The following is a 15600-nucleotide window of genomic DNA, read 5'->3' as shown; positions in this document are numbered from 1 at the left end:
CTCTTTGTTTCTCTTTGTTTTCTCTCTCCCATTCTCCAGTTTAAATGCCAGGCTAGCTGTCAGATAAGACTATAAGCCATTCATATTAGGGCTGGGGGCAGTAAGGGCTATTTATATGTCTGTGTCAGCCATTGTTAGCAGGACAAACTTAGTGGCTGGAAATGAGGATGGGCCTGGGGATGGCTGTGTGGCAGTGGGGGTGAAAGTAGTACAGTACAAAGATGAGTGTGGCATTTCTAACCAAGAATTCCGCCAGGCCGCCAGCTAGCCAGCAAGCGAACAGCCAATCAGTGATCAGTCAGTGTGACAGTAAGTGATCTGCCAGTCAGAAATCAGCTTGTCGGTGATCGGCCAATGAGTGATCAGCCAGTGAGGGATCAGCCATCAAGGCTGTCTGGCATGAATAGACCAATGTAAACCTGTGTAATGTGATCTAGGCTGGGTTTTAGTTTATTTCGCCTTCATAAAAGATATAAAGATGCTATTGTATTTTCTTTACACTACAAGGAAAACCTATACAGACATTGCTTCAGTTTATTCAATAATTAACTGATGAGGACAACCCATATGCCCCAGATAAGTGTGTGGGTATCGGTGTTTGTGTATTAAAGAGACACAGTGAGCACATGAGATGAGCACATACTTTGTAGAGTGTTGTGATTTTTTAAGACCCTAAGGCTTCAAAGATCATGTAGACTTGCAAGTCTTAGAAGATCAAAGCCGATGCTCTTGTCTGTTCCTGATATCATCGCTGATAACCAGGATGGCTCCCTGTGCATGATGAAGCACTTTATCCTCCAACTGCAACTCCTCCTCCTCCTTGGCCCCATTCTGCAGCTCATCCTCAATTCTCTACACCTCATTGACAATTTCCTCTGCCTCTGTGATTTGCGGTTGGCGACGGCCAAAGAGATGTGATGAGCAAGTAAAGACATGTTATGCCAAAACACCAATAAAAGTCAAATGCCACAGGGAATGAACTGAAAGCTGGGGCTGCTATGTTTAGCGATCAGTGGTATTGAATAAGATCTTGATATTGTGTGATATTGACATCAACAATTTTGAAAGCGAATTGGGTTTACGATGTGTTGCATAACAGATGTTACACATGTAAAATAAGTCCACTTACAATAAGTCCACTTTATTCACAATTATTTTCTCCTTGTTTATATTGTGAGATAGTTGCTGGATTTGAATCCAATATAACATTAGATGAAGCAGTAGTTGTAGGAGAGGAGATGAAAAGCTAAGAAAAAAGAGTTAAAGGATAACTTTGGAAATTGTATTTTTCGGGTGGACCAATGCAGACAATTTATTTTCAAAAAGGTCCAGTATTGAGCAATAATGCTGTGCAGTCGTAATCCACGAGAACAGGCTACAATGTAATCCTTCTGAGCAATAGCACCTGTCAATGTATGTCGTCTCAAAGTGCTTGTTTTTGCCACTGACAGGCTGACCGTTATTTGTTATTGTGTCTATTCAAGTCTCGCTCAAAAAGAGAAGTCTTTCTCTTAAATATCTCTAGGGTCTGTAATGACAATAGCGACATATCCTGCAACAATACAACAACAACATTTAAGAGTGACCAGATCAATTACGCGTGCTGCGTTTTTGCTCAATACTGGACTGATGAAAATAATTATTGACTGCATTAGTCCCTTAAACCAAAAAAATGAGGGGAAAATAGGTCCAGGTTTAAAAAATCCCAAAGTTATCTTTTAACAAAACAAATGAAAGAAGAATTAATGCAAGGAAAATGAAAGATACTAGAAAAGGAGCAGGGAAAAGACAAGACAGCAGAGAGGAGCAGAGAGGAGCAGAGAGGAGCAGAGCAGAAAAAAGGTTATGAGTCACTGCGTCTCCAAGCTACTGACGAGGGGAATTTAAATTCTGAGCTGGTGCTCTGCAGCAGGAGAGGAGAAACCAGGGCAGTAGATCATCATCGCAACAGGTTTAGTATGAACAGCCAAACACACACACAAACACACACACACACACACACACACACACACACACACACACACACACACACACACACACACACACACACACACTACTTTGACCATAAACTGTCGGAAATGACGGAACAATGAAACCATCAAACATGAACACATTTTGACAGCAAGGGAGCATCTTTGTCTAATGTGTCAGTAAGTCCAATTCTATGCATGGGCATGTGTGAGTGTGTCTTTGTGTGAGTTTGACTGCAGAAGAATTGAAAGTTTCACAATCACAAAATAAAATAGAAAATACACAGAACTTGCAACAGAATGTTTCCAGTAGACAATTAAGGTAGCATCACACACACACACACACACACACACACACACACACACACACACACACACACACACACACACACACACACACACACACACACACACACACACACACACACACACACAATCCCCCTCTCTCTCCATCTCTCTCCTGTGATACCAGGCCACCTCAGTTGGCCCTGGCTTGGCCAACCGCTGGTGCCAGCTCCAATGCAGCTGCTGTAATCTAGGCCAAGCTATTTATAAAGCAGCCAAGTACAGACACAGGGAGCCAGGGGGAGACAGAGGGAAAGGGGGATTAAAGAGACTGCTTTTAGAGGTAGGTAGAGATCTGGAGGCTGCTGGTGAGAGTGGGAGAGTGAAGGAGGAAACAGAGTTGGCAAGAGAAGGAGCCACAGAACGGGGATGAGTGGGGTCGAGAGAGGGGAGCAGAGAGTCAATAGAGTTTAACAAGGAAAGACAGACAGACAGACAGAGAGAGAGAGAGGGAGAGAACGTGAACACTGAGAAATGCAGGATGATGAAAAACCAGGACACTAACCAGTCTGCTGTTAAGGTACATACAGAGGATGGACTCAATTATTGACCATCCGATCCACGCGCGGGTGATTATAGTGTTTGAGGGTTAAAGTTGAGTTAGCATGCTCAGCGGTGTTGATTAGCGTGCAATCTAAAAACTTTGATGGCAGCTTGTTACCATGGCAATGGCCTGTCAAACACTAGTCATGAAGAACCCCCCCCCCCCTCCCTGACCATTAAATTATCTGACTCGCTACCATTTGTCAAAGTCCACGCAAGACGAAAGCATCGACATCCATGCGTAGTGTGCATCCTTCTCGGAGACGGTGTGGACACACACACACACACACACACACACACACACACACACACACAGAAACACAGAAACATGCACATACACAGTCACACATTTTTACACAAACACACAAATACACATACACAAGCACATATAGTCAAACTTTTCTCTCACACACACTTGCACTCTCAAAAAATAATACACACACACAGGCCACTGTGTGCTCTCTTTCTGAAACAAAAATAAACAAGGGAGGAGAAATCTCTGTTTATTAGCGGTAGACTAACAAGGGGGAATATTACCAGGAGGCCTGAGTTGCCTGCAATTAACTCTAGTATCCATATACTGTGTGTGTGTGTGTGTGTGTGTGTGTGTGTGTGTATAAATATATAATGATCTTGAACAAAACTTTACTATATATATATAATGATCTTGAACAATACCTTATTTTTTATAACAATACATTATTGGGCTTCAATCTTTTTCTTAGGAATCTTCAAATATTCCTTAGATCCCCTAAGCAACAAAGAATCGGGACCAAACCAATGGTTTCAATTATGCCTTAAACCCTGGCACTAAACCCTGCTACATTGCTTCCCACAGAAGGAGATGGTGAACATCATGATTGTCTCGCTGCTGTAACGGAAGTTTGCTCCCCCAGATTGGACCTGAAGGAAGTTCCCCTTTCCGACCCGAAAGTGGAACTGTTTGTTGACGGCTCCGCCTCTCGCAACAAGGAAACAGGTCTTAACAAGGTTGGGTTTGCTGCAGTGACTCCCATGAGACACTAGCCTCTGGCTCATTGCCATCTCATCTCTCAGCTCAGGCTGCTGAGCTAATAGCCTTGAAAGAGGCCTGTAAACAGGCTGACGGTAAATCAGCTAGCATTTACACAGATATTCGTTATGCATTTGGTGCAGAACATGATTTTGGCACCGTATGGAAACATAGGGACTTTCGTACATCCACAGGCAAACCCATCGCCCATCACACATTGGTTGCTGAGTTGCTAGAGGCGATGCTACTCCGGGCTAAATTAGCAATTTTCAAATGTGAAGCTCACACTAACAGTGAAGATCTTGTGTCCTGGGGCAATGCTTACCCAGATGTAGTGGCAAAAAAAGCCGGTAGGGGCGGCCACATGTATTGTGTCTAGATGATTCTGGCCATGACCGAGATACTCTCACAGCGCCACTGGCAGACCTCTAACAATGCGCCCCTGACAAGGAGAGGGGGCAATGGAAGAAGGCTTAGTGTATCAAAAAAGATGGTATATGGGTGGGGTCGAAAGGTGAGCCGTATCCTGCCCTACTGGCTGTATCCTCATTGTGCAAAGTTGACTCATGGGAGGGATCATGTGTCAAAAGGGGGAGTGAAGGCAGCAAGAAATCAACGTTGGTACACAAAGGGCTTTGCAAATGACATGAGTAATCTCACTAACAACGTTGCTCAAGGAATTTGATCCACACTCGCTGCCCATCCACTGCCTGACAAACCATTCGACCATCTTCACATGGATTTCATCTAACTTACCTCCAGTTGGGGGAAAAAAATGATGCCAAAGATGGGTTTAAGTTTTCCCAACATCAAAAGGATAGCATACCGAGATGGGGCATACCAGCCAAAATTTGTAGCGACAATGGCTCACACTTTGTGAATGCAGCAATCAGACAGAATAGCGCATTTCAAGGAATAGATTCAAGGACCTTTTGTGGTGAACCGCCAACATGGGGGTAGGTCCGAGTAACATGACGCCCACCATCAACAGACCTTTGTGATGGTCAGATGCTCAGATACTGTATAAAGTTGTTGTCCTCTACTCTCCCAACAGATACATCGAGGGGTGTGAGACCTTAGGAGTAAAAATTGGAAACATCGCCATCTGTCCATACAGTTAAAAAAATGTCCACTACAATATAGGCATAATGTATTTGGTAATGTTTCTCTACTGTCTCATATTGATCTAATTATCTGCTACAGTCCATCATGTTAATCTGTACAGTTACTGTTATCTTTCTTCTAATAAGCATAGCTCTTCTGCTCTCTTCAGTTCTGGAAGGTCAGGTGCATATTATGGGCTGAGCAAGCAAGAAGGAGACATTGTATAACCCCACAACCAAAGTAGATTTATATTTTAACCCTAACTAGGTATACTTGGTGTTTTCTCTTGTGAGATGGCCTGGTCTATGGGTCTGTATTCCCCCTTGGTAACAGTACAGCCCTGTCACATTAAGAGCTACGGACACACAAAGGATGTGTCTTTACTTAATGGATAATGCAGTGAGGGGGATAGAAAGAAAACAGAGGCACACAGACAAAAAGACAATACATCCCAACTTCAACTCAACACCTCAACTGGTGGTCTGACACAAGATCTCACTGCAGCTTTTGCAGTGATATTTATATTTAATTGAATATTTTCATTGTATTTAACAAATGGGAGACAATAACAAACTGAATAAAACAGGTCACATCAAACAGCAGGTTAGCATCACAAGACCGCTGTAGGTGTAATAAGAAGGGGGAGGGTAGGGAACCCTGCACTGAATCCTGTCTGACCTTCAGCATGCCAAGCACCCCATTACCACCACCCTACCTGTTCTGCCCAGGGGGGTCTACACCCAAAAATAGACCAACGTCTCTCTGACACACACAAAAGTAGATTGACACATGCAAACAAGCCCATATTTGTGTACTTGTGCGTGTGTGTGTGTGTGTGTGTGTGTATGTGTGTGTGTGTGTGTGTGTGTGTGTGTGTGTGTGTGTGTGTGTGTGTGTGTGTGTGTGTGTGTGTGTGTGTACATGCACCGAGATAAAGAAACATATTTGCATGCACAACCACAGCCATAGTCGCCATGTGCCTTCACAGACTCTATCTTGATGCATGTAACATACTTGGTCTCAATATTAAAAAATGTATAGTGCACATATAGACACTTCAATGTAGTAGCACCAATAACTTTGAACTCAGAGATGATGATGTTTTATGTACAATCTATGCATGAGAATAGATACAGTATAGTAAACACTGCATCACTTCACAGTAAAGCGATGTCACATATACACAACATTGTATGGCAAAAGGAAAAGAGTAATGATAGGTTTCATAGCCAATAATCATGTCATTATAGCTGGCATTGAACTGCGTATTTATTCTTTATTGTACATAGTCTGAACTTATGTGGTTAAGTGAGTACACCAATAGTCATCCTACTGATGGGAGACTATGACTGTAACAACTCATTACCTATTTTCCTTTCTTCACCAGCAAAGAAAACACACACACACACACACACACACACACACACACACACACACACACACACAATTACACAGACGAATTATAACAGCCATAACTTTAAAAGAGAAATTAGGGGCACCTTAAATCATTTGCACGAGACGTACACAATAAACATACGTACACAGGAGTGAAAACCTTGAATTGAAAACAAACAGGAAGTTGCAGCCTCGCTCCCAGCCAAGAAGCCCTGATAAGACTTGCTTTTAGCTGACAAGTGTACATTTGTGATCTGCTATTTTGTGTAGCTTAGAATTGCGTGTCTCGTGTTCACCCTGTACTGTTTGTTTTTATGCTTTCTTTTTTTTCACCTGCCCAGGGACCACAGATGTTGTTGTAAACTGTACGTGGTCCCTTTTAAATAAAATAAATCAAAATAAATAATAATATGACCCCCTACTGCTGGAGAGTGGAACGGCAGGTTCACTGTTTAAGTCGGTCAGCTGGGGGGGATTTCTGCAGAGGGAGAAGCTCTTCCTTTTCCTTCCTATTTTTTTTTCCACCAATGCAGGAATAAATGAAAAGTGCTTTTACATGCTCCCCTTAAGTGCCTCAGGTTATATGGACAAACACACAACATTCTCTCTCTCTCTCTCTCTCTCTCTCTCTCTCAGAATTATTCATAATGAATGTTACATAAACACATACTTGCACACATACATATGCACAAGTACATACACTCACAATTACGCACAAACACTTGTACTCTCAAAAATTATATGCACACAGGTGTTTGTTGGAAGCATTTCAGAGAATGGACATAGGAAGACATTATTATTTGTATCCATTCCTTGTTTTTTGAAGAAAGAACCCTGACTTTTGGGAATGAAAGATATTCTTATGTTTTTTTAAAACCTGTACACCCATGCCAACCCGATATTCTTCCTTTTTCAGAGTGTGTGTGTGCGTGTGTGTGTGTGTGTGTGTGTGTGTGTTATACATAAAAATGCATTGCTATGAGATGCACCGAATTTAGCTAAATGTATAAGAAGAAAAAACATCTATTTTTAGGGTTGCTTATTCAGTTAAACCATACAGGGAACCATCTATTGACATGCTGTGACTGAAGAGGTGAGTGGGTGGCATTTCCACTTAAAAGCCAGAGTGTGAATTGTAATGAAGTGAGAGAGCAAAGCGAACGAGAGAAAGAGAACATGGCTTGCTAGAAGCAATGGTTGCGCACACAGCAAACCAAAAAAGCAATGAGAATAATTTTAATGGGATTTGTGTGTTGGTGTGTTTGGGTGTGTGTGTGTGTGTGTGTGTGTGTGTGTGTGTGTGTGTGTGTGTGTGTGTGTGTGTGTGTGTGTGTGTGTGTGTGTGTGTGTGTGTGTGTGTGTGTGTGTGCGTGTGTGTTTTGTGAATTTGTTAAGTTTCATAAGCGATGAGATAAAGAAAGAAAAGGTTTGGGGAAAATATTAACAAAATCTTTTTTTTTTTACAGAAGAGCCATTCAGAGGGTGAAAGTCTAACAGAGAGAGAGAGAGAGCGAGCGGGAGAGAGAGAGAGAGAGAGAGAGAGAGAGAGAGAGAGAGAGAGACAGAAAGACAGACAGACAGACAGAGAGACAGCAGGAAGGATAGAAGTATAGGGTTTGACAAGGTAATTGGATTAGAGGAGCAGAACATTTGTTTTCCTAGTCTCCCTGTTACCCTCCCCCCTCGAAATAAACACGATTTTAGAGTCTTGAAATTATTCCTGCGGAGCTGAGGGTGGTGGGGGGTAGATAAAGCTGGCCTTGACAGCAGAGGGCCGCAGACCAACCACTGCAGACACAGCTGACGTTGAGGCTGATATTTGTGTCAGTGTGTTTCTGAAAACAAGACCCACATAGACACACAGAACCTTTGGGAAGTGGGGATACCCATATAACCTCAGGTAACAATATGACATATTTTTGCCCTGTGTCAGACTGCTGTTTAACCAGAAGCGCATCTCTATTAAAGCTATTAAATGAATGTTTGCGTTAGCTAATTCCCAGTAGCCCTGTGAGACCATCCTTATCTTGCCAATTCACATTCTTAATTGTGAGATGCAGATTAGAATATCTGGATGTTCTCACGAGGGAAAATGTTCCAATTCATTCACATAATTAATTCAATCTATTTGTTATTTTCCCCTTAATTAGTCATACACTGCTTGATCCCAATCATAATAACATAATAACACCTGAGAATAACGTAATTTCCTGGTATTCTACACAGCTAACTAGCATTCACGCATCAGGTGGGCGTGTTCAATCATCAGGTCGCTTAGATCTCTAATTTCCGCCACCGGGGCGTCTGCATCGTTCTCCCGAAACACCGTGTCCTTTTCTTCATCCTCCTCCTCTTCCTCGGGGTCACTGCTTGTAGGCCTCACAGACGTTATTCAACCAGGGCTTGGCGCTCTCCCTGAGCATACATACTCCAGGCTTGATATTGTGTCAATAAACGTTTTTAAGCGGGGATGGCAAGGAGAAACTCTGTACTGAGGTGATGGAGTGAGATTAAAGCCTATTGTCAATCCAACAATAGTGAGAGGGAAACAAATGTGCATGTTGGGAGATGTAAAACCAGTCTGTTCGTTGCATGGTAAAACAAACAAACAAAAAAAATAGCAAGAGAGAAGGATAAAAATATATACGGCGTAGGTCTTCAGGAAAAGCATTGAAAGTGCAGCCTCCATTCAAGGCGTTATTGTAGTAGCGACATCTAGTGGAATTTGATTAAATCATTTTTAACCCAAAAAATATATGGGATTATCTAAAAACCCTAAAGGTTGCTAAACTGAAATGATCAAAAGACCTTTAAAATAACGGGTACATGTAAGGTGTTATACGATTAATGGATTTATTATTAAAATCAAAATAGGTTGGCCAATTTTTAAAAGAACACCCACGCCACAATTGTGAATTTAACTTAAAGGTCTCATGGCATGCTATTTCATGGATGCTTTAATATAGGTATTAGTGGGCCCCTAATACTTGAATACGTTCAAGAAATTCAGCCTTGGTGCAGAGTTACAGCCACTACGAGCCAGTCCCACGATGAGCGCTCCACAAACGCGCCGTTTTTAGAGACGGGTCAAGGTGGAGGGTGGGGGTGTGGCCCTGAGCAGCTTGTGGACATGGTAGGCCTACCATGCGCTAGTGTTTACAGTGGAACACTGAACACTTCGGGTGCTCTGGCGGGAGTCCTGGAGCTCTATACCTAAATAATATCATATTATATTTAGATATCTATATAATATAATGTATATTATCATGGTCAAAAGCTGTTTGCGTCTCAGGATGATATTATAAATCTCAAACGACTGTGTCGGGTTCTCAGACGCCTCTGGTTCTTCCACTTCCACGTCAATATTAAGTACAGACTGAACCGCGAAATGGGATGGGGGTTGTTGCCCGCGATTGTTGCCCGGAGTTGTCTGGCCGCTGGCCGCCCCGGGGCTGCCCGCTGCCCGCTGAACGCTGGCCGCCCCCGGGGCTGCCGGGCTCCGACGGACAATCATGGGCAACAATCCTTTTCTCCTCCATGTCGCGGTTCCCAATTCCTTCTCAACCAACCCGACGCAGTCTAGTCTTTTCACCAAATGGGAGCTTTATGCAAGCTTGCGTTATTGTGTTGCGTGTTATGTGCCATAACACCAACAGCAGAACGGTTATCCAAATAACAAAGAACACTTACAGTGTGTTACATGTGTGTGTATTCACACACGTCACACACACATGTGGCGCTCCCACGGTCCTAGCTCATTGTCTCATTGGCTCTGGGTGGGCCAAGCAGAGAAAGGGGTGAGAAGCTGGTCCCGTATGATGTCATACTTGACCGGAACCCAAATCGAAGCATTTCAATGATCCTTTTTTCAAAGACGGAGTAAGATAGCTACTTCTCGGTTTACACCTAATGCAATTTTTAGCTACTGGGGGACCATAGGGAGGCTAGGGGAACTCAACTTAATGTTAGAAAACCACATAAAGTGAATTTTTCATGCCATGGGACCTTTAAATGTCGATATACACAGTAACATCATACATTTACCTTAACAATTAAATTAATTTGAACCAGAAACATGTTTTTTTCCTGCCAATAGTTAGTTATTATTGCTCTATTATATATATTATGTATATAATGCCGCTTGCCAGTAATTTTTTTTACTATAATTACAACTTTAAGCAAGGTAGATTAAGTTTAAATAGATGATAAACTCCGGTAAGAATACCAATACGTGTCACTACTGTATGAAAAATGACTGATACACTCGCTGTCTCTCTCTCTGCTTCTTTACACAGTGGATCTTGTTTGGGCTCCGTACGTTGCACATTGTTTTGCTATAGTGCAACTATTTCAGCGAGTCCATACATATATCAATCCAACTTTAAACTGATTGCAGTAGTAGTTTTTTTATTGAGATAAATTCACCTGAGTTAATAACATTATTCTTTTCCGAGTGTAGGAAAACAGGACATACATACAGAACTATCTAAAATTAATAACTTAATGAGGAGGTAAGAAACAGATAAAAGCACAAATGTATGAATCATGTGTTACATGGCATAGTCATAAGTGGGCAGTGGACCTATATTAGAAAAAAAGGCACATTAGGGTTTTATAGTGTGTGGAAGTTGTTTTTCACTCCAGGTACCACTCAAATGATTTATAATACCAACCACCGCTTCAAACCAAATGCCTCCAGTCATTCCTCTCCACCCATAACATACCAAACAACCTCGCCCTTACATCCCACGAGGGCGGAACTTGCCACAGCCCAAATTTATTCAGAGATAGAAACAATAGTTGGATTGAATCTTTGATTTCTTTTCTTGTTTGTTTTTGCAGTGAACAGCTGGACACAAACAGCTGGACACAAATCAGAGCCAAATCAACATTCAGGTATTGGTCTGGGAGAAGCAAAACAAAATAAGTGATGCCCAAAAAATACAATTTACACAAACCTCTACCATGTTGGTTAACCACTGGATATACCCTACACACTAACGGAATTATTTAAGTTAAGACACAGCGGCGTTAACATTCTTCTTGTGCGATATAAAAAGAAAACGGCACCCCTCCCATTGAAAGTGTCACGGCGTCCTTCTGTTGACATTGTACTTAAGGGCAAAGGGAACAAACACACACATCCCTAGTCCTTCTTAAGGTTAGACGACTTGGTGGTGGGTGGTGAGGGCGACACCAGCAATGGACGCTTGTGTGGAACAGGTACTGTGGCGGGGACCACGCCGTCATTGTTCACGAGAGCGCCATAAGAGAAGGAGCCATTGTAGTCGGGCTGGATCGCCAGGCCCTTGTCGTGGATAGTGGGCACACCTGGCCAGGTAGAAACAACAGTGGATAAGCTAGACTCGATTCATTTTCATATAAAAACACGACCGGTGCAGAGATAAGTTTCAAATTTACAACCTGGTTATTCAAATTCACCTCAAATGTGAGTGAGGTGACTTTGCACAAAGGCGCGCGGACACACACACACACACACATTATGTTAATATATATACACCTACATATTCTGCAAACATATGTTGTGAATAATTTCTGCAAACCTTGTGCCATATCCATGGTGACATACGGTTCAAAGCTTTTTGGTCTTTTTCGGTTTTTAGTGATGAAGAATACACCCACGAAACACGCAGAGCACCTGCACACATCCCATAATAAAACAGATGAGACATTTAGTCATGGATACATTTCAACATACTACAGGCGTGTATATATATATTGTGCATGTATATTAACATTACTCACCCTAACAGGAACATACAGACATGAAGAATATCTTCATAGTTGAACTCGAGGTAAAATGTAGCCCCTGAAAATAAGGAGGGCATGGGAATGGAGTGATTAGTGATTTTCTTTTGGGACTTCGAAAAAAAAAAAGAAGTAAAACATGCAGAAAGTGCAATGCCACTCACCAGCTATCAATGCAAAGCAGGTGGACAGAATGTAGTTAATACTGGCGATCATAGAGGAATCATACAACTGGCAAGCTTGAGAGAGAAATCTAAGTATGAAATGAAAAGAAGAAGAAGAAATGTTTACAGAGAAGGGAATATTAGTAAGTGCACAAAGTAAGTGCATGCTGCATCATCAAAAGCACTTGTCAAAGTCTTGCCAAGAAACCACTTCCTGTATGTGTGGTCTTTTATTCTCACATCCTGTGTGGCACACTATGCTCTTATTTCTGCTACATGCAATGCATATTGCGGTCATTCCTCTTCTCCCTTGCACCTCACCGTTGACCTTTAAAAGCCCACTCACCTGGCTTGAAAGGCCACAGAGGCCACCATGCAGACAAACATGACATAGAAGATGGGGTAGGTGAGCTGCATGGTGCCTTCAAACGTCAGGACCAGCATGCCTGACACTGCCTTCACAGTGATCACTGTGACTGAACCTGTGGGAAAATCAGAAAAAAACAATCGTCAAGTCACATGTCACAATGCTTTTCTTATTATAACCCATTATCAGTGACAGTGTTGAAGGCGTGCTTAATCCGCACACATATTTGATGACACTCCCTGATGAGAAGTCTTATAAATGGAGCGCAAAAGCTTTTCCAAAATCCAGTGGGGAAAGGAAGAAAGCTTCAGAAGGAACACACACAAGAGTAGGCACACATTAAGAAGTATGAAGAAAATGTCTTCTGGAGAAAACAAAAAATCTGGAGACCACTTTTCGACAAATGGTCAACAACCCAGCAAAAGTGAATGGACTTTTAAATCTAATTTGGTCGAGAAGATGTGATAAGGTGTATTATATTCACATTTAACAATATATATTATTAGAAGGTAATGAATCATCTTTTATTTCAATTTTTTTTTGTTTTACTTTATGTTTGGTGCTTGTTCTATTATAATTGTGCATCTTTTTTTTATTTGTTTTAAAAATAAATCCATATTCAGGTGCATACCCATAAAGTATGCACAAAACAATAGGTAAGCAACATTGAATAGGCTCCATCTCATGCAAAACATGGATGCATATACACACTCTGTAATAATACACCAAGCGCTTTTCTGTTCCATCCTCAAGCTGCAGTCGATATAAACATCATTCTAGACTCTAATCCCATAGAGGGTCTTCATGTTTTGTAGAGATGGATTGTGTTTGTGCGTATGTGTGCCTGTGAGATGCCGAAGACTCACCCAGCAGTGCCACCAGCAGCAGAATCACTGTGAGGTAGTTAGCGTTTTGCTGTTGATAGAAGTATAACAGCAGGCAGAACATGATGATCTCCAGGAGCTGTTGATCAAAAACAAAAACACATCAATATTGAATGGTCAATTATCTTACAACCAGAGACAAACATTCCTGATCTAAGTTAAATCCTAGTACTGGAAAGTGAATCAAACAGATATTTATTTTAAGCGATTTTAAGCAAAAGCAATAAAACCATTTAAAAAAAACGATTGTCATTTTTTGTTGTTATATATTGCGTCAAATTATAGATTTATTTCATAAGTAGACGTTTAATAAGCAGGACAATGTCATAGTTAGTCTCATAACCCATCTCATAGTTAGTCTCATAACTCATCTCATAGGATAGTCTCATAGCTTGAGTTGAACATTTATAATTGCAACAGAAATAGTCAACTGCCGATGACTTTAAATGACCTCACCAAATACAAGAGCACCGGCCATCCCACGATGTGCTTCACAATATTCTCCCCTTGAAGTTTCTCATGAGAGTTTGGTCCAAAGGTCAGAAAGAGGTAAGTCCCGCCGATGGTGATGATACAGCCCAGGAAGGACAGCCCAAACCGTCCTGTGATAAACGGATTATATGTGTTATGTATTATGTGAAGAGAACATCACATTAAATATATTGTAGTTGACACCTTTGCTAAATACAAGCAAATGCTAACCCAATTATTTGCTTGTAGTAATCTGTTACTACAAGCAAATGGCAACCCACTTCCTTTCAAAAAATCTGTTCATCGAAAACAAATGGCAAGTCACTTCCTTATTACTAGAGAAACAAGGTAGGAAGGAAATACATTTAACAAGTCAGTGACACATTAACTATCCAGCATTGATCATATACATACAACATGAGATCATTTGTTGGTGTGTATACTATAATTATGTCAGTTTTCCTTTAAACACGCAAGAGTTATGCAGACTTACTCAAAAACTCCTTTGGCTTTGACTTTTCCCTCAAAAAGATGAGACCTAAAATAGAGCTTGCTGAAAGAAACAAAAAGGTTAAATCAGCTGTTGAACCTTAAACGTCAATGGGGATATGAATTAAATTAGAAAATTAAACAAAAAACAATCAGAAAAAACATTTACTTAAGACAGACACGCCATTGAGAGGTGCCACGAGAGAGATTGGGGCAAAGGCATATGAGAAAAAGTTGGCCCCTTCTCCTAAGCAGGTCAGAATCAAACCACACCACCAGGTTTTAGTACGATAGAAGGCACGAGGGTCCTTGTTTCCAGCCAGGGTCAGGTGGCTATATTTCTGTCAACAGAAAAAACAAGTCAAATAAAACAAAATCACCTTGATGTGGTTGAATGTAAAATGTACTATACTGGGGTGGTATTAAGGTTGTTCAAAGAAGAATATTGGCTGACATATGGTCAATAAGCAGCGTTGGCTTGTCATTCATTGAACTAGACTTCTGTGACATATGGCATACACAAACATTGACTCAAGATTTTGCATATAGGCCTACCAACAATTTCCCTGTCCCCTACATACTTGGCCACATACCTGAACACATAATGAAATGCTGACCAGAACATTCCCAAAAATAGCAAGCAATGTCCCAATGAGATTATCCTGAGGAGAAAATAAAGGACATTCACTGAATGAACCATTGACATAGTTATTGTATCCATTATAGTTTAGTTTAGTTTTAGTTTTTTTTATTATTATTGTGTCATTCATTAGCATGCCCAGCCCACAAGGGCTTACAAGACACCATTATAAAACAGACATACCAAAAACCAAAAGTAGATGCTAAACAATAGGAATACTACAACTACATTATATGTTTGATCATGGTTAAGAGCATTGCAGACTATAACAAAGCTGTGAAACATTTAGCGACTACAAAATATTGATTAACGGTGTTACAGAGAGCGAATGATCGTATCGTGTTCCAGGGTAACTACATGTGATTGCTGTCAAAACAAAGAGCCTTGGTTAGGTCATAATTTGATGCTTACCGTATATGACTTCATAGCATCTCGTCTGTACGCCAG

At 41.2% G+C, this 15600-nt stretch overlaps 1 protein-coding gene across 1 annotated transcript in view; it reads right to left on the bottom strand.

The window, feature by feature from the left end:
• Nucleotides 1-10776: 10776 nt before the first annotated feature.
• The window catches only part of nipal3 (NIPA like domain containing 3), a 4969-nt gene continuing 145 nt past the window's right edge, over nucleotides 10777-15600 (bottom strand). The window contains exons 1-11 of the mRNA XM_084481997.1: nucleotides 15565-15600; nucleotides 15107-15175; nucleotides 14683-14854; nucleotides 14518-14577; nucleotides 14010-14155; nucleotides 13536-13632; nucleotides 12649-12784; nucleotides 12303-12391; nucleotides 12136-12199; nucleotides 11934-12028; nucleotides 10777-11700 (exon numbers count right to left, since the gene is read on the bottom strand). The exon at nucleotides 15565-15600 is cut by the window's right edge and continues 145 nt beyond it. Coding sequence (XP_084338123.1) covers nucleotides 11516-11700; nucleotides 11934-12028; nucleotides 12136-12199; nucleotides 12303-12391; nucleotides 12649-12784; nucleotides 13536-13632; nucleotides 14010-14155; nucleotides 14518-14577; nucleotides 14683-14854; nucleotides 15107-15175; nucleotides 15565-15600 — 1149 coding nt within the window. The 3' untranslated portion in view covers nucleotides 10777-11515. The remainder of the gene's footprint in view (nucleotides 11701-11933; nucleotides 12029-12135; nucleotides 12200-12302; nucleotides 12392-12648; nucleotides 12785-13535; nucleotides 13633-14009; nucleotides 14156-14517; nucleotides 14578-14682; nucleotides 14855-15106; nucleotides 15176-15564) is intronic.

Source organism: Micromesistius poutassou (genome assembly GCF_964030765.1).
Source record: "Micromesistius poutassou genome assembly, chromosome: 17".
In the NCBI taxonomy this organism is placed as follows: domain Eukaryota; kingdom Metazoa; phylum Chordata; class Actinopteri; order Gadiformes; family Gadidae; genus Micromesistius; species Micromesistius poutassou.
The sequence above is the reverse complement of the archived record's forward strand: the minus strand, read 5'-3'. Positions and strand labels throughout refer to the sequence as shown.